General features: G+C 59.1%; 1 protein-coding gene and 1 long non-coding RNA gene across 6 annotated transcripts in view; one reads left to right on the plus strand and one right to left on the minus strand.

Annotated features, from left to right (window-relative positions):
- EEFSEC (eukaryotic elongation factor, selenocysteine-tRNA specific) overlaps positions 1-10,911 on the plus strand; it is a 246,450-nt gene extending 235,539 nt beyond the window's left edge. For all 3 annotated transcript variants that reach the window (XM_082746939.1, XM_082746941.1, XM_082746940.1), the window contains one exon: positions 10,389-10,911. In XM_082746939.1, coding sequence (XP_082603065.1) covers positions 10,389-10,579 — 191 coding nt within the window. In that variant the 3' untranslated portion in view covers positions 10,580-10,911. The remainder of the gene's footprint in view (positions 1-10,388) is intronic.
- LOC309872662 lies at positions 1,946-22,400 on the minus strand. Of its 3 annotated transcripts, none has more exons than XR_014316040.1 (5): positions 22,243-22,400; positions 21,651-21,726; positions 14,690-14,795; positions 12,977-13,171; positions 1,946-2,526 (listed from the first exon to the last, which is right to left on the minus strand). It is a non-coding gene; the product is annotated as an uncharacterized lncRNA (long non-coding RNA). The 3 variants fall into 3 exon arrangements; XR_014316041.1 differs by lacking the exon at positions 22,243-22,400 and adding an exon at positions 22,126-22,206; XR_014316042.1 differs by lacking the exon at positions 22,243-22,400 and having other exon boundaries at positions 21,651-21,943.
- Between the last annotated feature and the right edge of the window lie 759 nt (positions 22,401-23,159).

A 23,159-nucleotide genomic window follows, 5' to 3' on the forward strand; every position in this document is an offset into this window, starting at 1 on the left:
TGAGCTCAGCCTGCCACATCTTTGCTGTGTGATGTTGGGCTCGTACTGACTCTCTCTGTGCCTCTGTTTCTGTGTGTATAAATGGAGTCAGCACCCAGGGAGCAGTTGAGAAGTGGAGAAGCAGCATATACAGAAGCACTCTGAGTGGGGCCTGGCATGTGATAAAGGCAGAGTGAGTGCTAGTTAGGCTTACCACTGCTGTTCCCTTCATGATTATTGAGAACTGGCTGGTGCCTGTTCTGGGGGCCAGGTGGGCTAGGCCAGCCTCACACAAGATGGTCTTTCTACTTCAGATCCCCTCTCTGCCATCTAGGCCACCCTCAGAATCTGTCAAGGCAGTGGGCCAAGTTCCAGCAGTCCCCGTTGTTGGAACCCAGAACAGACAGGCATGTAAGGCGTCATCCCTGGAAGTCTCTGGAGAAGAGGTCTCCACCTGGCCCCACCCACATTGCCCCAGGCTGAGAGGTGCCTACTGCCCAAGTCAGAGTGGTGCCCAGTCATGCCAGTGCCCTTGCCTTTTGCCATCTCCTCCCCACCCTCAGCTCCCTGTGTCCCACCCCCATCCATGGCATGGCTGTCCCTGTTTGTTGCCAGTGAGGAACAGCAGGGCCCTGGGGCGGCCTGGCCCATGGCTAGACTCTTAGGCCAGCAGCAGGTGGACAGCTTTGTAAAGCTTTGTAAAGCCACAGGCTTGAATGCGACGTCCTTGGACAGTTAGCTCCCCTGCCTAGAAAATGACTTACAGAATGTCTGGAAGCTTGAGTGAGATGCCATCTGAACCCATCTGGCTGGGTGGTGAGTTGAGGAGGACACTAGTGTCCTGTGACAGTGGTGATAGAGGTGGAGGCAGAGGACCTAGCCCGTCTCCTGCCCAGCCACTGACCTGTGAAGCCTGCCTCACTCCTGCTTCCCCAACCAAGAAGCTTTGTCAGACAGCCTAGAGGGCCAGCCAGAAGGAGTCCCTGTGGACACTACTGTCCAGGATCTCCTTCCGTAAACTGCCACTCAGAGGCAGCTCAGCAACCTCTCCAGGCTGCAGTCACCAGCACCACACCCTGCCCCTGACCCCCATGTCTGGCACACCCATGTCTGGCATGGAGCACTTGGCGCATTCCCTTTGAACAGTCAGGTCCCCTCCCGCGTGGTTATACACCCTATGCTGATGGGGAGCGTGAGCGTAGGGCTTAGGACTAGGGTCCAGGTCCCCTGGGTGCTGAGGCGCGGGCCTCTAGATCTAGGCAGATGTGACACATTCGGAAGGAAAGGGCCAGCGCATTCTTGCCTCTGTGAGCAGCCCAGCTGGCAGTTGGCCAACCTCCCACTCCCCAAGACTCCCGCAGATTGACAGGGTCTGACTCGGCTGCCCAGCAGTGGGTGGGTGATTAGGAGCCAGACGGACAAGATGGTGAACTCTGACCCTCAGTGGGCGGGAGGGGGGGTCACCCTTGGGAGAGAGCCAGCTGTCAGGGCCCAGCCCACTGATAGATGAGGCAGAGTGCAGGCGGGCTCGGTTCCCCAGTAGCACCCCTTCCTGGAACTGCCAGCCACTGCTGTAGGCTGCACCTGTCTCCTGAGGACAGAGGGTCTGGACTTGAAGCCGTGTGGAAGGCTGTGGTCTTCTTGGAGGAGAGAGATCTGGAACACATCACAGGAGGCCAAGCCAAGATGCTAAACCTTTGGCCAAGAAACCAAAGGAGTAAGGTTTGCCAGGCAGACAAGTGTTGCAGCTCACCCCAAGATGAGAGAGCACCGGGAAGAGCCAGGGCAGGGTAAATGGGGAGCCCTGTGTAGGGGTGAGTGATGGAGGTGAGGACACACTGTGTCTGCAGGAGGTAGTTTGGGAGGAGCTAGGCTAGAGGAATTTGGACCCTTGCCTGAGGAATGGCTGAAGATTTTGAGCTGGGAGGGATGATCAGGTTTTCTTTTTTTATTATTAAAGATTTTATTTATTTATTTGGCAGAGAGAGATCACAAGTAGGCAGAGAGGCAGACAGAGAGAGGAGGGGAAGCAGGCTCCCTGCTGAGCAGAGAGCCCGATGTGGGGCTCGATCCCAGGACCCTGAGATTATGACCTGAGCCAAAGGAGTGGGTTAACCCACTGAGAGGCTTAAGCCACTGAGCCACCCAGGCACCCCGATGATCAGGTTTTGTTCCAGAAAGATCTCTTCAGCAGGAGACCCACGAGCAGATCAGAAGGTGGCACTGGCAGGAGAGCAGCATGGCAACTCATGCCAGGAGGCCAGCATCCGAGGCCCCACTGGCAGCATTCTGCTCCTGCAGGGCCTGGGGGATCCCTGAGGGAAGGGGCTCTCGTGGAGTGCCACGCCAGCCAGCCCTGTGCAGGCTCAAGCAAGGGTTTGAGGCCTGCCTGAGTTTCTGGGCTGCACACGAGGAATGCCCTCGGTGGGATATAGAGTCCATCCCAGGCGGCGGCACGACAAGCCTCGGTGACCACACCCACAGTCACTTCAGGGGGATGAGACCATACCCCAAGTGAGCGGGAATCATGCCGGTGCTGGGCTGCCCCTAGGAGGAACAAGTGGGAGCCAACATCACATGGTGTTGAGTAGTTTAGAATGCCCCCAGCCGCCCCCTCACTCTCCCCCTGCAGACTTTCCTCTACCTGGACTGCCCGTCTAATCATGGAGCCTCTGATCCTCAAGACCAACTCATTTCCTTTCTCAGACTGGTTTTGTTTTTGCCTTAAAACAAAATCCTTCCTTCCCCATAATGCTCTGGGTTTCCCTCGCCATGCACCCCCAATCTCCAAAGGCTTGACTGCATTATAATTTCAATTTACATGGTGTGGGAAAGATTTGTGCAAAGGGTCCTTTTTTGTTTTTGAAGAATTCATCATTGCTGCTAAGAAGCTTAATATAAATTAAAGGAGGAATTAAGCAACATTAAGACATCAAAATGGGGGTGCGGGCGCCCGTTGCCTCGCCTCCACCCAATCAAAGGGGCTGCAAGGAACCCGTCGAGTGTGCGCTCGAGAGCCTTGGAAAGAGCGCGATTCTAATAAAGGGCCTGTTCTGTCGCCCGCCTTCCCCTAATTCCCTTTGTTGCTGGGACAGCGGAATACATGTCTGATAAAAACTTAATCACCTTATCTTTTTAAAGCAAATTGCATCTTTGTTTACATACAGGATCCATAGCAGGAAGAGAAAGGAGAGAAAACCAGGCAGCTTTCCCAGCCCCAACCAGTGCGTTCAAGGCTTGCGCTCCCCTGGATAAATGCGGGAAAACCAGGGCTGGCGAAGAGAGGTGGGAAGATTCCGTTAGCCACTAGGCACAAAGGTGTCACTAGCACCTCTCACAGATGAGATCAGGGGCCTGCGCAAAGGGAGCCCGCTGACCGGTGTCCCCAAGGGCTGCCCTCCCGGCCATTCTCCCCTCTGTAGGCCCTCTGAGTGCCAGCTCGCCTCTGGGCCTTGTGCCAAAAACCAGGTTCCCTGTCCTTCTTGGGCCTCTCTCCCTTGGCATGGTTCAGGGCCCGTGCCACTCTAGGCCACTGGCTTATGAAGGGATCTGGGTTAAAATCTCAGCACACCACCAACTGCTGTGGGGCTGGGGGCAAGTGCGGCCACAACAGCCCTGTGTGAGGCAGACACAAAGGGGCCTACTGCCCAGCCTCCCCCTCAGCCGTGCATCCTGCCCAATGAGACCTCTGAAGCGCCGTGCTGCCCATACCTCCCGTGACCACCTGTGACCTCTCCGGGGCAGCTTCGTCAACAGGGCGGGCAGGCAGAGACCTCTGTTTCTTCGGGTGAAGTTTGACCCTGCAGCCCACTGGGTGGTGGAACAGCCGTGCTGTTTGAGGAAGCTCAGCCTCGCTGACGGGTTCCCTCCTTCAGGCAGCCCGTCCCTCCTACTCACAGGCCGAGCACCCAGTCTGGACTCCGGGACTGGCTGGATTCGAGGCCCTCCACAGCCAGCCATCCCAGCCACCCCCAATGTTGGCCCAGCCCAGCTGCCAGGCATGTCCCAATGAGCTCCCCAGGCCATCCGTCATCACCAGGATACTGACCCCTGAAAGGGTCCCCCGCCCCTTGCCCCCGCTCTCTTTCCACCCTGTCGTCTCGGCTCTTTCCAAAGCTGCTTGTTCCAGGAGGGGAAGCTGGAGTGGCTGGACTTGTCTACAGCCCCATGGGGCCACCAAGGGGGCCCATGACCCCAAGCTGCTTGTAAGGGCTCCGTTCCCACTGGGGGGTGCAAGCCGCCCACCAGCGTGGAGGCCCCTCTTCCAGTCTGGCCCCCGACATGAAAGCGACGCCAGCAATTGGAGGCAATTTGCCGGCCTTTGATGGCCATGTCGGGGCGGCACCCGCGGCCAAGCCTTGGGAAACAGTTGTGCTTCCCGCATTCTTCCCTGATTACCCCTGGCCCAAGCCAAGACCCAGCAGCCTCCAGCCCACTGTGCCTTTGTGTGGAGCTGGCGCTTGGTGAGAAAGGCCAGCCTGGCCCTGGGAGAGTGTCCCCAAGGAAAGCCACGACCAGCAGCGTCACCCCGGGGGTCATGCCGGCCCACCCTCACTGCATCCTGGCCCCGGGCTTGTTGGGGAATGGAGCAGAGCAGCCCAGCTCCAAGAATCCTGAAGTTTGGAGAGAAGGAGCCAGAGATGTGTGCTGAGGCCCTCTGAAGTAAGGCGCGGTGTGAACTTCACACACATAGCTCATTTCACTCCGTGCGCACCCCGCCAGGTATGGAGCCAGGCTCCGGGTCGCAGCGGGCAGGGGCCCATGGTCTGAGCCTTGGGCCACCAGCTCACAGACAGGTATTTCCTAGTCCCGGAGGCATGGGCTCTGCGGGAGCGTTTTTACTTCTGCTGCCTTGTACCCCTGGGTCAGCACTTCCGCTTTGCCTTCATCCATCGAACCCTCCCAGAGCCTGTCTGCCAGGCCCTGTGCCCCGCACTGCAGGGGCCATCTCCTCCCAATCCCCCTTACAGGCCACCAGGGAGAGGGATGCAAAAAACATGCCAAGTAGGGTTCCAAGAGGGATCTTGCTCAACCCAAGCAGGTGAGGAAAGCCTTCCCACAGAGATAGTGGCAGAGCAGCCATTAGCCAGACAGGAAGGGCAGGGAAGAGCGTTTCACACAAAGGGAGGTAACTGGAGACCCTGCTTGATTCCTCCTGGCAGAGTGGGAGTGGGAGTCAGAAGGGCGTGAGGAGCAGAAGGGGGCACACACACTGGATGACCCAAGGTCTTGGATGTTGAGTAAGAAGACAGACTTTATCCTTTTGATGGAACCCAGTCCAGAGCTCTGCATGAGCCTTTGAGCAACTCCTCCACGGCGGGGGGGCAGGATGAGAGAGAAGGGCCCCCTGGGGAGTGCCCCAGAGGCCTCCTGCACCAGACAGGGCAGCAAGGATGGGGAGCGGGGGGTGGACCCTCAGTAGGTTGTGGAAGGTGATGCTCTAAGCTGGTGTCCTCTCCCCTCCCCCGCTCACCAGCGTCAGAAACCAAGGGCTTCTGGCGGCTGTGGAGGAGCCATGAGCATGGCCCCAGGTTGTGCTCAGCCTGCCCTTCAGCACGCAGGGCCAGATTGCTGCAGAGATGATCCCGCTGGCCTAGAGATGGCAGTGAGCTTCCTGGCCAACAGCAGCAGCTCTGAGAGCCTTAACCAGGACATGCAGGCAGACCTGGCTGAGGGGGACGCCCCCTCCCCTCGCTCCCCTGCCCACCCTCCTGGAGCCGTGTGACCCTCACCACAGCCTCCCCATGTAACCACGCATCCAGCAGCCAGACTGCGCAGGGCAGCATTGTGCTTCCTCAGGGCTTGGGCCTGGGTGCAGGAGAGTTAGAGTAGAAATCATCCAAGTTTGTATTCCTATGGGGTTTTCTCCCCCAATTAATTCGTACGTTTGTCTTTGTGACTTTAAACTCTTCTCAGGGGTCAGTTCATCTCCTAGCTATTTTGCCCCAGCAAACATGCCAGTCCTATCCTGACTGCCCTGCTGCGGGTCTCAGCGCCCCTGGAACTTCATAGGCCTCCATGGTGCACCCAGACCTCAGCACCAGGTCGCCTCACGGAGCCCAGCTCTGCCTCTCCAGACCTGTGTGACTGGGGGCCAGTTACTGGCCTGGACCTCAGTGTCTTCCACACTGTGCTGTGAGGGCTAAGTGCCTGCGTGCGTGGGGACATCTATGTGCACAAATCTCAGGTCCTCGTTAGGACTGAATGCCTGGAATGGGTTGCTGGGTCCACGAGGAGACCACTGTGAGAGCTTCATAGCCACTGCTTGTTCCTCGGTAGTATTCTTTGAGGCCCTCCTCTGAGCCAAGGATCCTTCTCGATGTTGGGCTTCCAGCTATGCACAGAGAGACAAAATCCCTGCGGTGGTAGAACTCATGTTGGGGCGGGGCAGACAACCGACATCAGAATGAGGACCTCGCAGCGGTATGTTGGGAGGTGATCTTAGCTATTGGAAAAACAGAGCTGGGTGGAAGGGGTCAGGGCAGCTGGAGTGAGGTGGTCAGGAAGGCCACTCTGGGAGGTGACATTTGCACAGCGATTAGAATGAGGTGGGCCTGGGAGCCAGTGGAACTGCTGGGGCCGATCTTTGAGCAGAGGAACCTGTGAATTGCCAAGGCCCCGCGGTAGGAGTGCAGCTGGTGTGTTGGGGTGAAGGGAATGAACGGTTCAGAGACACATACGGGCCAGGTCACGTCGGAGCAGAGGCGTGCAGGAGTTAGAAGCCTGGAGCTCCAAACATTGTCCCCACGTTGGGGGCCATTCTAGGAGGGACCACACATAGCTCCCAAACCTAAGTGGCCTACCAGGGGGTGCTTCAAAGGGAGGGCCCTAAAAGAGGATGGTAGCTCTGTGAGAGCAGGATGGTCCTGCTTGCCCCTGTGTCCCTGAGCCTACGAGAAGTTGCAGGAGCCCTGAGGGATGCCAGGCAGGTAGACAGTTGGCATTTGGCCACCTTCCTCCCCACTCTGAGCCCCCCAACAAGGTCTCTGGGACCCTCCCTGGCTTGGGTGCCCGAGGTGTCTGGCACACAGGGTGCATTACATGGACATGGTAAGCTGGGGTCCCCCCGCAGCCCCACCGGCCTGCAGCCACACGTCCTCATCTGTCCTCAGGCACCATGCTTATTACCCTGCCAGGACTGGGGACTCAGACTCCCTCTGCCTGCAGACCTTTGCCCAGGATCTCCATGCAGCCAGTCCCTGTCACCTGCACCCACCGCAGTCCCCCATCCCCCCAACGCTCCCTCCACCTCCCGTACCCTGTTCAGAGCTCTTTTTGAGGAAAGTCAGCCCTGGGCCCATACGACCTGGCCACCCTCCCCTCCCAGTGACAAGGCACTTTTGCTTCCTTTACCACCTTGGCGGCAGTCTGTCTTGCTGGCTTGTTTCCTCTCTGCCCCTTCTGAGACTTTTTTAAACTCCGTGGGGGCCAGGCTCTGGTCTGTGTGCTCACCACCCTTGTCTCCTGTGTGACTTGTCACTGTGTGAATGTTTCCCCGGGAAAGATGCAGGCCCAGGTTGGGGGAAGCTCGGTGAGGGCAGCAGCTCTGACCCCCCATATCCCAACCTGCCCTTCGCTTCCCTCCATTGGCTGTCTGGCTAAGGCGGAGAAAGGCCAGCAGAAAACAAAGTGGCTCCTGGGGACATTTGCTCCAAACCCACAGTTGTGTCCAGGCCACCCCAAAATGGAGCAGAGGCAAATGAGCCTGGCCATCTCAGAAGAGCAGTTTGATGGCCACATCTTCGCCAGTGCCAGAGAGATTTTCTGGGTCTGCCTGCTTTGGGCCATGTAAGGTATGCCCGGTGTGTAACGAGAGCCAGCACGGGCGAGATGGACCGCCGATTGGGCCACGCCTGTCTCCCCAGCCCCGCGCAGACGCCGGGGAGCCCCGCACCTCTTCAGCCATCAGACCTCCTGGCACCAGAGGGAGACAGGCTGCCCGTGCCATTTGTCAGGATCTGGTGCCAGCCACCTTCTCTGTTTGCAGAAGGAAGGCTGGGACTCCAATCTGGGGAGGCAGATACCTGCAGGCCTGGCACTAGCTTGGGGGCCTGGCCCGGGGCCATTCCCACGCCCCGTTCCAGAGGTGCGCTATCCTGCTGGGTGTGGAGCCTGCGATTGGACACCGTGCTGCCCAGCCAGAGGACGGCTCCACTTGGTCCAGGTCTCACAGGCCCCCAGCATCCCAGAGCTCCATCCACATCAGCCATGAGTCCCGGCCTTCCTGGGGGTACAGGCTTTGAGAGACCAGCAGTCTCATCTCTGCCTGTAGAAGGGAGACCAAGTCCCCTTCCAGGAGGTAGAGCTACCCCTGGCTGACTCTCCAGTGTCCCTCAAGGCAGTCTCCTGGTCACCTTTCTAAATCTCCATGGTGCCCTCACAGCGGGTATTTCCCTGCCAAAGGTGGACCCGCACTGAGTGATGGGCTGGGAAGCAGTGACCCGCACTGACCAGCAGATGCAAGCCCAGAGTTCAAACCCTCGCTCTTCCTCACTGTGGGACCTGGAGGCAGTCCGTGCCCTTCTGGGGGCTCTGTTTTTGCCTCTGTACGAAGAAGGGGTTGCTTCAGCAAACAGGCATGAGTGCTTGGCCTAAACGGAATAATCCACACACCCCAGCCACCCAGAGCTCCCCACCTGGTGGGGACAGGATAAGCAAAGGCACTGAAGCCTGACACCAGAACACCACTTCTGGCTTTCTGGGGAGACCACAAACACCCGCCCAACACTGAGCTGAAGGACGAGGCCCTTCAGGTGCCGACAGACACAGATCGGGTGCAGCAGGGCACGCAGGGAAGGGAGCCCTCTGCCTGCTGCCCAGCCCCCGCTTCCCACCATTTTTGGACTTAGCCCCTGGGTCCACTGGCCAAAACAGCCCCTCTGTGCATATTAGAAGGAAGTGGAGGGACGCAGACCTGCCAGGACCCCTCTTGGCAAGCACAGTGTGGGCTGGGCTCCACCTCACTTGCCCCTTGCCAGGAATGAAGGCTGTGTACCCAGCTCTCCCAGTAGTCGCTCCCGGAGCCGCCGCCCCCTGGGCATCCTTGCCCCATGCCAGTCTCACGGCGCTCCCTCCGCTCACCCCTGCCACAGCCCTGCCAACCTGCTCCCACCGGCTTCCCTCAGCAGGGTTGTGAGCAGCCAGCTCTGGAGCACTCTGCTTTTACAGAGCTGGTCTGAGGCCTCGGCCACAGCCTTGGAGCCAGAGCCTCTCCGCCGGTGCTCAAAGCAGCCGACTGTCACCCTGGCCAGCAGCCCACAAAGACGCTGGGCCATGCAGCTACTGAGCAGTTTCCTCAAAAAGACAAGCCCCAGAGAAAGCCTAGTGTTCAAGGAGTGCAGCCAGGTGCGCAGAGATGAGCGAGCCTTCTTCCATTGCCAAGGTGGGGAACCGCATTCCAGGCAGAGGGAAGAGCCTGTGCAGAGGCTTGTAAGCATGACTGCAGGGAGCCCAGGAATGGTCACATGTTCCTTGAGGTAGCAGCGAATGCACCAAAGCAATGGGTGAAGCGGCTAGAAAAGCAGGGGCTGGCTTTAGGGTATTAGCAGGGATCTGATTTCCACTCCATCATTTGGCTGAAGAGAATGAACATAAAGTCTGTATACTGTACGTAGTGGAGGGAGTGACGAGAGGGCGCTGGTTTAAAGGAGCCTGTAAAATGTGATGGAAACCAGTGGGGGCTGCTCCCACCCATGTGTGGAGGGACAGCTTATGCGAAAGCCTAGGGAGAAGGCTCCCCAGCAGGAGTGCCGGCTTTAGGGAACAGGAATCAACACCCCAGCTGCTCTCTGCTCCCACCCTCTGATCTGTTGGGGCTCCCACTGGCTGAACCTAACCAGCAGCCAGAGGGCACAGGAGCCCATATGCTGTCTGCAGAGGTCGGCCTCCCAGGCACACAGAGGAGCAGAGAGTGGATTTCCAGGGACAGTTGGAGAACACCAAAAGCCAAGTTTCAGTGTACATGTTTAGTGTGAGTGTCCTGGGAAACAGTAGGACCATTTAGAGCAGAAGGACGTAGCCAGTAAGTGTAAGGCTGATCCGCGTAGAGCCTGAGTGCAGAGTGGGTGGGTGGGCAGGGGACTGGGAGACGGAGGTGGGGAGCCCTGCTGAGCTCCAAGCTGGACAGGCCCCTGACATGGACCAGCATGGTGGGAGAGGGGCTGGAATGTGGGATTTAGGTGGCAGAGTAGACCCTAGGACTTGGGGGTCCATTGGCTGGGCAAGGAGGCAGAAGGGAGTGAGCCCAGAGTGGCACCGGGGTCCTGGCTTGGCCTAGGAGAGAGTGAGGGTATCACTGAGTTGGGGGAAGGAGATTTGAAGATGGGCCAGCATGAGCCGGTGCCCATCTAGGTCAGAGAGCAGCAGGCTGGGAGTGGCAGAGTAACGGGCTCTCTTTCTGTGCCTTGCAGGTGGCCTCAGCCCTGAGTCCAAGAAGATGCTGACGCCCACCCTCAAGAAGCGGGGCCGAGCCGGCCGAGGAGAAGCAGCCAAGCCAGAGGAGGGGGTCGAGCGGCCCGAGCCTGCGCAGCATGTAGCCGTCAGCCTGTCTTTCAAGCGCTACGTCTTCGACACCCACAAGCGCATGGTCCAGTCTCCCTGAGTGCTCCCGTGACCTTGCCCAGGCCCCCGGCCTGGGCTGCAGTGCCAAGCGTCAGACCAGATGTGCCTCACCCTCCTTTTGTGTATCCCTCCCCATGACCCTGCAGATGCGGGCCCTGGGCCTGGAGCTACGCCCCGGTGAGAAGCCTGGGGAATGAGGCAGCAGCAGCTTCAGGGCCGAGGCTCAGAGAGTCTGCCCTGGTGCCCTCCAAGCTGCTGGGAGCCAGCGTTTCCCAGGTCGCCCCACAGGCAGCCATGGGAGGGCTAATCCACACCCTGCCCTAGATGGCCTGGCACTTGCCGGCTACAAATAAATGCTCCAGGGTGTCTGCCTGCTCTGCTGGTCTCTGTGATTTCACCTGGAAGGGCCACCCCTGCCTGTTCCTGAGGGGCAATGTCAAGGGAGTTAAGCAGGTTCCCACACAGAGAAGAGCTGGAGGAACCAGAACTCAAAGCCCAGTGGGAGTGGGCTGAGGAGTTCACAGGGTGTCAGGCCCTAGGCCGGGCTGGGTGGCCCCGGGGGGGTCTCCTGGACCTTAAGGGACACGGGGGTTCTCTGGACCGCCAAGTCCGGAGAGGACTCTGCCAGGAAGGGCCCCCGTGGAGTGCTGGGGAGCCACGAGGTATCGGGCCAGGGCATCAGGTCAGAGGCTGGCTGGAGGGATTGCTCCCCCGTCCAGCAGGCATAGAGGGAATACCAAACAGGAACTAATTCTGGGGGCAGATCCACAGTGAGGGGGTGGTAAATGGGGGTGCTCAGAGCCATTGCCTGGTTCATTCTGGCTCCTCTCCTGTTTGATCTTGGCCCAGTTCCCTGACCTCTGTGCCTCAGCATCCCCACGTATAAAATGGCTACAAAAGCAGCTGCTTCGTGGGGTCATTCAGGTACTCGGTGCCCTGCTGCCTGCTGCATTACCCACAGCCCTGGCAGCAGGACCAGCACACAAGGCCTCATTGCTGGGAGGAGAGTGGCCTATGAATTCCTCATAGTGGGGCAGGCAGCCCCAGGGCCCAGCTCCCCTCTGAACTGGCCATTTTTCTAGGACCTCTGTCACAGTGCCCACACCCACCCACACCTTTCTCCCTGCCTCCCACATGTCCCGCAGACAGCACCCTCAACACCCAAGGGAGGAGACTGACTCAGGTGGAGGACACTGAGACACAGAGAAGAGGAGGAGCTGGCCAGTGTGACTCCTAGAAGCTTCGGACACCCCCCCCCCCCAACCAGAGAGTGCGGGCCGGCAGCCTGCTCCGGGAGAGGCCTCTATCAGGCCTGGCATCAGAAGAAACCTGAGTGCCCGGGTTGGGCCAGGACACAGCCTTTGAAGGAGAAGTGCAGCCGGGATGGGTGGGCGGGGACAGGGGTGGGGGCCAACAGTGTCCAGGGGCATTCACACAGCCGTGTCCCCCCGCCCCTAGCTCCCCAGCCAGCTCTAGGTGCTGTAGAAGAGAGGGCAAGCCCCCTGCAGCCTTTCTCAAACACATAAACTCGCTAAATCGGCGCTTCTACCCATAGGGGTGTCTGGGAAACATCACCTTAGTTGTAGGTGTTGAGGGTGGCGGGGACTGGGGCTCAGCTGACCATAGCTTCAGGTACAGCTGGGACTCAAATCCAGGCTCTGGAGGATTCCAGACATCCCCACGTCCCTTGCCTCAAGGCCTTGGGTGTATCCTTGGAAAAAGGCGCCTTCTGGTGCCCTGCTTTGGTCAGAGAGATGGGGAGGCAAGAGGCAGTGCCCCCCCACTCCTCCCCCAACCTGCCCATACAGAATGAAGTCATGGGTAGGCGTCCTGCCATGGGCTGGGGCAGGAGGGGTGGCCATGATTGGCAGGCCCCCAGACCAGCAAGGCTAATGCACTAGCAATGAGATAAGGCTTATCTGGAAATGTCCCTGGAATCGAGACTCTGATGGAAACAGGCTTCTGGGTTAATATATTTTTGATAGATAAAGTCTCGTAAACGGGAAGCCCTGGGGGCCCAGGGCAGGAGAAGGGGCAGCTTCTGTTCTCCCAGGCCTCCTGCTCTGCCTGTGCATGTGTGCGTGTGTGTTTGGGCATGGGTCTGTGTTCCGGGGGTCTGTGGCTGTCAACAGCCGGGTGTGTGGGTCTTAGTGTCTTGAGTGTGTGCATATGTCCTCGTGTGCTCAGGGAAGGCAGTCTGTCAGGCTGTGGCTCTCTGGTGTGTCTGTGTCAGAGTGGGGTGAAGAGGGTATCGGGAACAGTGTGCACAGGGTGGTGACACGTGGGGGGGCAGTTTGTCCCTTGGGCCCCAGGGGCCTGCAGGTGGGTAGGGCCTGGTTCCCGGAACCTGGTGGGATGGGAAGGGGGAGCATGGCCCCCATTCTGGGGACCCAGAGCCCCCCTCAGGTTGAGCCAGGACCTCTCAGTGCCAACTCACCCTCAGGGTTGATCCAGGCCTCGGGCCTTCCCCACCTCCTCTGCCTTTAGCTGGGCTTTAGCCTTTCCAGCTCCCCTTCAGGAGAACAAGGCCAGTCCTGCTCACAGCTTCTCTGCTCCTAGGTTAGCCATGTCTGTCCTCCATAGCCTTGCAGGTGAGACGAGGCCTCCTGGTGAGGGATCACTGGGACAAGGCCTTGAAGAGAGAGTAGGAGTTTGCCAGGAGGAGAGGTGCCATCCAGCAGAGGGCACAAAAGGCGTAAGGCCTCAAGGAGAGCACTGCATCAGGCCTGCATGAGGAGGGATGAGGTCATGGCTCCCAGGCTCCCCCCAGCGCGTGCCGAGCCTCCAGAAGCCTCCACACAGGCAGCCCTGATTAAAAAGAGTAATTAGCGCTCAGCTGATAACAGAGTGGTACCATTAATTAGAGGAGCTCAGCCAGCAGTAGCGCTTGATTGCAGGGAGGCAGCGGCCAGCAGCTAGAGGACGGTGGGGGGTGCGTTGTGTTCCCTCAGGGAGAAGCTGACCCCCACCCCTGGCTCCTCTGTCTGTCCCAGCCCCATTCCCTTGCTGAGAGCCAGCAGTGTGGGCAGAGGGAGTAAGGACGGCAGCTGGGTGGGGCCGGAGGCCTCAAAGGCTGCTCCAGTCATCTTGAAGGGTGTAAGCAGGTCAAGTGCATCAGATCGGAATTTCAGGAGACCCCTCTGGCCCCAACTCCATGCCAGTTCTGAATGTCCAAGGCCTGGAGGTCAGGACCCCCTCACCCAAGAGGCACAGAGACCACAGGGGTGGAGGAGGGCTCCCAGGATTGGTTTTGGTGGTCAGTTGGTCAAGGAGCAGGGGAAGGGTGAGGCTGAGCCCTGGGAGGAGAAAGAGGGCTTGGAAAGTTTTGGGGATTCAGTGTAGGTGGATGGAAACTGGAAACGGATAGTTTTGGAAAGAGGCCCGAAGGTGGTTCTTCCGCATTTATCAAGCACCTTCTGTGTGCCGGGCCCTGGGATCACAGCCTGGTGCTCCCTGGATGTGGTGGGGCAGGGGCAACCTGGAGCCCGCGAGGTGTGGCTATGACCCCTGCCCTCAGCGTACTCCCGTGTGCGGCACAGCCATCAGGCCGGACAGGCTGCCCTGCGCCCCACCCCTACCTGGGCCAGCAGGTCAGAGGTCAGACGTCCCAGCGCCTCCCTGTGTGCCCCACCACAAGGTATTGCTCAATCCCCTCCCCACGTCCTCCCATGTTATCACCATCACTAGGGCTGGTGGGGAGACAGCACAGCAGAGAGAAACGGCCACTTCCCGTGGCCACAGCTGGGCCTCTAGATAAAGGCCAGCTGGGAGCCCAGACTGACCTGGGGAGGGTGGGTAAGGGGCCGGGTTCAGCCACCTGCCTGGCCCCTCAAGGGACATCCCAGAGACTCGGCCCTGAGCCTCCAGGCTTCCAGCACCATCCCAACCAGACAGGGCTAACGGCCCCCCTGTTCTATGGGGGCCAAGCCTCTGGTCCCCTGACCTGCACAGCCCTACTCCCTCCCCACTTGGGCCCTGTCTGCTTCCCTGGACCCACTGAGCCCCACCAAGCTAAGGAAGGTGGCCGGGCCATTTGGGTTGGTGAAGGCCGACGGCCTCCCCACTGGTCTCCCTTCACTCCCTCCAGCACCGCCTCTGTCTCCCCAGGTGTCCACATCCCTCTCCCTCCAGCCCAGTTTACTTTTCTCACTTGCCACACCCTGAGGCCAGGGCTGGGCCCTGAGCCATGGGCAGCCTGCTGAGGTGGGCACAGGTAGGAGGGGCAGGCTGGGAAGCGCAGCTCGATGGACGGGTCCCTGTAAAGGGCACCGGGGGAGTTCAGGTCACCCTCTCCTTGAATCCTTTCTCCCTGCCTTGTCTACCTCAGTACCTGCCCCCAAGCTGTGACCTCATCCTCCTCCCCATCTCACCCTTCAGCCTCTGAGGCCCCCCTCGCCTCACCCCACCTCTCAAGTTCCCTCCAACGCTGAGAGAGCCCTAAAGGGCTCCTTGCTTAGAAACAGAAAGGCAGGTGGGGGTCAAGCCAGGTGGGGTGCAGGAGCCAGGCCTACCCCCCGGTGCTGCAAGGGGAGGCCTCGGAAACCCAGATTTCCCAAGGGTTCCAGAGCCAGAGTCTAGGCTAGGCCACAGAAGCCAGACCTGACCCATCCTGTGTGCTCCCAGTTCACTACCCAAGCAGGACCTCCCATACCAGTTCCTTATGCTGCCCCTAGACTGTCATTGTAGGACTACTAACCTCACCCCTACCCAAGACCACCACCCCCTCACCTCCTCCACCAGCATCACAAGGGACCAGCTCAGATCCATGTGGGGGAGACCTACATCCAGGGGGAGGACGCATGAAGTCACTGGCCAGGAAGGGGGGCCATACGAGGCCAAGGGAGGGAAGGCGGAGGCAGGTTGGGGATGATCAGGAGATCAAGTTCTCTGCTGGCCTTGGCACTGTTTGGCTGCAGGAGGGAGCCCGGAGGGAGAGGACCGAGGGCGCCTGGGCAGCCTCTGAGGGGTCACTGGGCCCACTGTAGGCCAACCAAGCAGTGGGGCTAGGTTTGAGCCAGTCCCCTTGATGAGCTTGGTGTGGACCCCTGAGTCTGCCCTCCACAGCCCTTGGTGGGGGTGGTGCATCAAAGGCTCAGGCAGTGGCAGGGGAGCCCAGAAAGAAGGCAGAGGAGCAGCTGGAGACAGAGAAGGAAAGGCGGGTGGGGGGCAACCGGAAGCGGACCAGAAACCTGGGGGGCGAGACAGGTGGGCGTGGGCATGAGGCAGGACTGTTGCACAATGAACGTGCTGTGAGATGAAGCAATTCAGTCCCTCATCAGATGTGGGGCCGGACGATGGGGCAGGTGATAGCCCTCAATCAGCCGCATCTCTCTAGTTCTCGGTATTCAGCAGGGCGGAGGGAAATGCACCCATGCTGACCCCCCCCAGGCCCTTGGGGTCTCCCCAGCACCCTGGCTTCAGAGCCTCCCCACTGGGCTGAGTCCAAACTCATCAAGACCCAGCTAGGGTCCCCTCCTCCATCTCCCCTGAGGGAGATGGCCTTTGCCCTTGGTGCTCCTTCTACCCACCAGGGCGTGGTTTCAGGTCTGTCTCCTGTGGGGCATCAAACAAGCTCTGCTCACTCACTCAGTGCCTCAGGGATCCCCTCACGGATGGTTGCCAATGGCCAGAGTAGGAGGAAGAGGCTCAAAGGATGGCGGTGCTGACACAGGAGGCCAGAGCTCAGAGGCTGGTGGCCTGGCCCTCCTGGCAGCGCCACCCCCTGGCTCAGGGATGGGCTAGAAGGCAAGGAACTACTCTGGGGAAACCTGGACTGCTTCACAAAGGGGACACTGAGGCAGGGGCATCTTTGGTCCTCTGCCTCAGTCCCTCAGCACCAGGAACCCTGTGGGGGACATGGCTGTTGCCAACTCCCAGCCCTGGGCACAGTGACATGCCCAGCCCAGGTCCCACTGCATGGCTGGTCCTGATGCAGTTTCCAGGGGTTTGGGCGTGGACATGCTGGCTAGCGGGCACCCATCACCCCATGGACAGCCGGGTGGGCTGCTGATAAGGAGAGACGGTTGTCAGAGTCACGGGATGTCACTGATGAAACAGACAAGCATCTCCCGGTGGCCGGAAGGTAGTGGAAAGAGGCCCAGTTCTGGGGATGCCCACATCTCGGGTGGAAACACTGAGGCTGCTGGTTCTGGGCAGGGACACCCACACACACAACCGTCCTTCCAGCCAGCAGCCCTCACCAAAGACTGCTTGCATTGTAGCCAGGGGACCCTGACCTGGAGAAGGCGGGCCAGGCCTTGAGGTCTCCTTGCAGGACCTTCTGCCAGGCCAGTCGCCCCACCCTGCCCCCACCTTCCCTGCCCACCCACCAGGCCCACCACAGCCCCAGAACGCTCCAAACAACCTTCTTGGGACTCCCTAGCCAGACAACCTCTTCCACCCCTGCACGTTTGCTCACACTGTGCACCTGCCCAGAGCACCCTTCCCACCATGCTCCTCTCCTGCTCATTCTTCCAGGCACAGTTTGCCCCTCAAACGATCCAGCCAAGAAGAGAGGATTCTGGGAAGCTGTGGCTGTTAAAGAGTGGGGTGGGCGTGGCACTCTCTCTCTCTCCCGCAACACGCTACAAGGTGTGAATCCTCACCCTCATTTCCCCTGGGTGACTGAGGCCCAGACAAGCCAAGTGACAAGTCCAAGGTGAAACAGCCTGCAGGGGGAGGTGGTTGGGCCATTGGAGACCGAGGCCTGGCTCAGGGGCACTCAGGTGGGAGTTTAGTCAGGCCCTGTGGGGAGCCAAGCACCAGCCACAGGAGTGAACTCTGCCAGCTGCCAGTGATCTGCAGCCCCCACGCAGCTCCCCTTCTGGCTCTGGCAGGGAAGGGTTCTGTAGTTCCAAGGACTTGCACAGGGTCCCCTGGGAGTCGGTGGGAGATGGGAATTGACACCAGGTCTGAGGGGGTCCAGAGCCCACATCCCGCCCAGATGGTGCCACGGCCTCCCAGGACAATTCCTGCATCTTGTTGTCCTCGTTCTCTGTACACAATGGCTGTTTCCACTTCACAGGTGTCAGGGAGGGGGCTGTCCCTCAGCAGGTCACAGGCACAGAAGCCCAGGTCTCACTGGTTCTAGGATCCCAGGCAGGCTTCCTCCACACCTCTAAAATGTGGGGGTGGCAGGGACTGGGCACGTCACTGGGTTCTTTTTCTGGAGCCCTCGGAAACAAGGCCCTGTCTTCCAGCTGGGGTTGCTGAGTTGGTTATTAACTTGAAGCTGCTATGATCATCCTGTCACTATGAAGGCAGTGAAGTTCATACCACAAAAGAGGGACATCTCCACTGAAGAAGACTGACAGAGAGATGAAGAGAAACAGGTTCCTGAAGGCATCAGCTGAGCACCTGGATCCAGCTATGTCTGAAGCCCATCCTCTCATTATGTGAGGCCATAAATTCCCTTTAACGCTGAAGCCTGTTGCTGTTGAGTTGCTGTTTATGACTCATTAAGGTGCACAAGGACAGGATCAGTCTGCAATGACTCTTGCCAGTCTGGGACATGCCGTCGGTCCTGGGATTAGTTGCAGATATGCAGGAGCCCATGTATCCCCATGTGTACCTGTGGATCCCAGTCCTGGCCCCCTGGGAGTCTTTTCCCATAGCCAGTACTCACATCTCAGCTGTGGGGCCTTTGGCAGTTCCCTCCTCCCAACTGTACTTCCTCGATGCATCCCTTCTCATTGCCCCCCAACACAATTACCTCCCGTCCTGGGAGGCTCTACCAGCCTCCTCTGCCCGCCCTTCTCAGCAGCCCAGCAGGGTGCAGCACAAATCAGCACCCTGGACCTGGATGAATTCCCACAGCTGCCCACCTGCTTTGCTTCCTGAGACCTAGCTTGTTCAGTGAGCACACCACTGAGATGGCTGGGGGTGGGCTCTTATCTGTTCCACATGGCCCTTACATTTGTAACATTTTTACTGCCAGCATTTTCAAATGGCAGATTTCATATAAAAATACCGATTTTCACCACTTAGGAACCTTGACCTTGAGCTACTTACCCGTGCCTATATTCCCATCTGAAAGCAATAGCGTCCCTTCTATCTCACACCCTCCTTGGCAAGTCCCACAGAGTTAGCCTCAGCACCTACCCAGACTCGGTCCCTCCTTACCCTATGCCAGTGGTTCAGACTGATGCCAGCACCTCTCACAGGTCCCTTGCTCCGCCCTCGCTCCTGTGGTCTGCTTTCACGTCAGCCAGAGGACAGCCGGAGGACGGCTGTTCACACCTGTCATAAGCCTTTCTCCTGTGGAAAACCCTTCCAGGGCCCCCACCTACCTCAGGGTAAAGCCTACACACCTGTCCTGTGGCCTCCTGGACCTCCTGTCCCACTACCCTCCCTACCCCCACTGCTCCAGCTCCACTGGCCTCCCACCACAGGGCCTTTGCACCTGCCATTCCCTCTGACACCAGTCAGCCTGCTCCCTCCCCCTGCTAAGTGAAGTCCTGTCTGAGTACCTCTGTAAAGTTTACCTCCTAGACTCCCCATCCCTCCTTTAGTGTTCTCACTAATGATTACTACCTTCTAACACACCAAATGTCTTGCTTATTGACCTCACTTGTTGTCAGTGTCCCCCAATGAATGTGAGGTCCAGGGACAGAAGTTTCTGTGCATTTGTTCACTGCCATCCCCAGTGCTTAGTGTAGCACCTAGTGTACCTGCCAGGTGCCCACCCTCATGCATTTGTGGCCGCCGGGGATTGGACAGCTTAGTACATGTCAAAGCCCTGTGGGTCCCAGCCATGAAGCACATCCCCAGAAATGGAGCTGTTTCTGTCACTGGTGTTTTTGCTGGCCTCTATGCCTCCGGCAACCTTGACCTTCAGGGGTGGGTCATGTGGGGATGGTCCCAGGAAACACCAGCAGGACAGGGAGTGAGTGGGCAGAGACCCATAAAGTAGTATTCTCATGAATCACCCTGCTGGGTAGCAGGGCTCTGAAAGTGGGGAGCTCCTCCTGAGGGGTTGCTCCCCTAGAACCAGGGAGCCAGAGCATGACCCCCTGGGGCCACCCACTGCCCATCAGGGCCGCTCCCCTTCCCAGCACTGCCACCCTGCAGGAAGTGGGGCGGTGGCCCTCCCACCTGGTCCCCTCCTCTCCCTCCTTAACTCCCCATGGCCCCTTCCCTGCCGCTGTCACCCACACAGGCCTCTCCTGCCTCAGGACCTGCTGTTCTTTCTGCCAGGAGCGCCCCTTCTGCCCGACCTTGCCCTGCTGGCTCCTTCTCTCCACTCAGGAGTCATCTCAGAAGGGACCACTGCCCCACCCAGTGGGAAGCGCTCCATCCTTCTCATCCACAGCCCCTGGTTTAGTTAACTGTAGCACTATTTCACATTGGTCCCCTGGTTGTCGTAGGGCTTCTGCACAAGAGCATGAGGCTCCTGGAAGCACGGGCCTGTCTCTGCTTCACTGCTATGTCCAGCAAACAGAGCCTGGCACACAGCAAGTGCCCTATAAGTGTAGGCTGAATCTGTCGGGAGAATGCATGAGTCCAGCCTTCGCAGCAACTCATGGGGGGAGGGGGGACATCTCCTCCGGAGGGGGGGGCGCCCTTGGCTGATTCAGGCCTTGCCTAGGGGCTTAGTGCACTCAGAATGGGTCCTTGGGCCTTCTTGAGGGGGCGGGAGCCCTCAGATCACAGAGGAAGGTCCTCACGTTGGAGAAGACAGAAGACAGAAATGGACACCCACATCCGCAACTGGCACCCCACTGGGCCTCAGCCCTTCCTTCTCCCCTCTCCCCTCTCCCCCCCAGGCAAACCTGCTAAGGGAGTTCCGAAGCCGCTGGCTGAGACCACAGCTCCCTGAGCAAGTCTGTTAATAGTTGCCCAGAGGCTGAGCTACGAAGGAGGGCGGGCCAACCTGGGAGGGTACATATGCAGGGAGGTCTGCAAGGATCCACTGCACGAGGGGCTTAGGGCTGCAAGTGGGGCTTAGTCTGACCACCAGGGGCGTCCTGAATGGGCCAGGGTTTGTAGGGGAGCTCCGCACCAATGAGTGTGTGCAAGGCTGGGGCACCCTTGAAGAAGCCTGCACGCCTGGCTCGCCTGCTCAGGTGGGTCTGAGACTGTCCCTGGGCCAGGCCATGTGCACACATCTGTACAGAGGCACAGGCAGGTGCCCTCTGGTACATGCTGGGGGATCCTGGAGCACACAGGAGTGCAGGTGTGCCCGCAAAACCTGACAATGTGTTTGGTGAATCTGTGTGCAGGTGTGTAGTGCACGTGTGTGAGGCTGTGCATGCGTGTGTCCCTCACACGCAGCCTGAATGAGGCCTGGAGGGCTTTAGAGCTGCCGGACGTGGTTCCCTACCCTGCCCGCTCCAACCATCGTCCTCTCCCCCAACTTTCCTGAAACACAAGCTCTCATCATCCCAGCCTCATAGTTGCTGCCAGAATGGGGAAGGCCACATGCGCAGGCCACATGAGTCGAGGGTCACTTCATAGTCTTTGTCACCCCCTCCCTTTGCCTGTTGCCATTCCCCACTCCGTATCTGGGCCCAAGACCAGGCGACCCCAGTGACCTCCCCCAGGACATCCCAGGCTGCCCATCGGCTTCACCCGGTACAAATTGAAGCAATAAGAAAATGCCATTTTGCCTTGGTCAAACTGGTAAAAACAGAAAAGTTTGATGATAGCACGTGTGGGTGAAGAGGTGGGGGGACAGGAACGCTTACCCATGTTCCTAGGAGAGGACATCTGCGTCGCCGCTCCGGAGAGCAAGCCGCGGCGACCAGTGAATGTAACACACGAGGGCCCGGAGGGCGCAACCACACACGCGTTCGTGTGTGCAAGGAGGCAGCGCAGGGACCACAAACCACCTGCTCATCCGCGTGGAGTGGCCCTCAGACAGCGGTGGGTGGCATAGGGTGGAATGAGCTCCGAGAAACGCATGGCTCAATCCCCAAACACGTGAAAAGTTGCAAAAGGAAACCTGCGGAATTAACTATTTCCTGATTAAAAGAAAAGCTGTAAAGCAATACACCGTGCACCCTGCGAACACAGGTCTACATATTTAAGTGCATGGGGAAAGGCGAGCCAGGACGCCCTCCAAACCCGCAACCGGTAGTTGTCCCTAAGAAGCCACAGGAAAGGGCGCTTACCTTTTAGGTTTTCATTTTGCTCAAAGAGACAGAGTGGCGTATCAGCCATGAATTAAAGATGAACGAGGGACAGGGCCTTGGGAGGCACAGAAGAGTGGCGGTCAGGGAAGTTACACAGAATCTTTGCCACACACACCTCGTGACCCTGTTTTCTTGAAGACCAGCTCTCCGGGCAGTCCTGAGTCTGAAGGGTGAGGCCCCAACATTCCTCTAGGGCTTCCCCCATTCCCTGCTGGACCCCGCCCCCAGGTTCCCCTGCCCTGAAGGCCCAGGCATTTCCCAGGACCCAGATCTTTGAGGTCCCGCTGCTCCCACCCCATTTTGGGACCCCCACCCAAATCCCTAGCAAGCATGACTCTGGCCTGAAAGAGTGACCTGGGATATTGTGACCTGTGGGGCCAGGGATGGTCACTCTGAGTGAGTGTGGGAGTGAGTCTGAGGGCACCTAGGGACCTGGGCCAGGCAGGTAACTCACCCAACCCTCACGCTCCTCCCTCAAAGCTGCTGCTCCAGGGCCAGGGACTGATCACAGGAGGAGCCCCCCCAACCCCCGCCCCCAGGAGCCAGCCAGCCCCCATAGGGCTTGTCAGACCTGGGGGTTCTTGCCTCTGCCTCATGCTGGGGGTGGGGGGTGGACAGCTGAGACCCAGAGACGAGACACAGCAAGAGACACACAGAGGAAACGAGGGAGGCAGACATGGAGAGAGACAGAGGAGAGAGAGAGAGACAAAGAGATAGAGTCCCAGAGGCTCCGAGCACCTGGAGGAGGGGCAACCGCCACAGAGACCAGCTCTGGGAGGAGAGGGAGGAGCGGGTGGGGCGGCCCTGCTCTGATTGGCTAGGACTGGCCGCAATTAAAGCCCATAATTGATTCCCTGGGATGACGAGGATCATTTCAATGCGGAGAATTAAGGTTTTCTTCCAAGATGGAAATAAAGATTAATTTGCAATTTCCTTCCTCACTGCACACAGGAGAACAGCCCCTGCTGGGAAGAAATCTCAGCCCTGGCAGGTGGGCTGGGGGTGGGGTGGCCTCTGGGGCCTGGACCTGTGCACAGCCTCCCCTGGTGAGGAGAGGGGCTATGCAGCCCTGAGACGGCAGCCTCCAGGCCTCTGTGCACCCAGCCCTGGACCAGGAGTGGCCCAACCGGCCTTTCTTGGACTCGGGACCTCTCTGAGCCTTGGGCTTCGGGCTCTTCGGTGGTGCTCTGGTGCCTGGAGGGCCTTAGCCCCCCTTTGGAGAGTGCCTCTGCTCCCTGATTCAAAGCAGAGGGTGGGCACTAGGACTCATCGTACCCCAGTGTGGTCTGCTGTCCAGAGAGCCACGGTTGGAGAGTCCCTGAGGGGGGATGTGGGAAGTCTCCCTGGTGGCTCCTTCTTCAGAGCTGCTGGCCTCCTCCGGCCACCCCAGGCAGCAAAGGTAACTGAGCCCCCAAATCTAAAACAGCCCCCCTTCCCCGAAGTTATACATGCTGGGGCCCAGAAGAGGTTCCTATCCTCTGCAACCTG

The sequence above is a fragment of the Mustela nivalis genome, assembly GCF_964662115.1.
Source record: "Mustela nivalis genome assembly, chromosome: 1".
Taxonomy (NCBI): Eukaryota; Metazoa; Chordata; class Mammalia; order Carnivora; family Mustelidae; genus Mustela; species Mustela nivalis.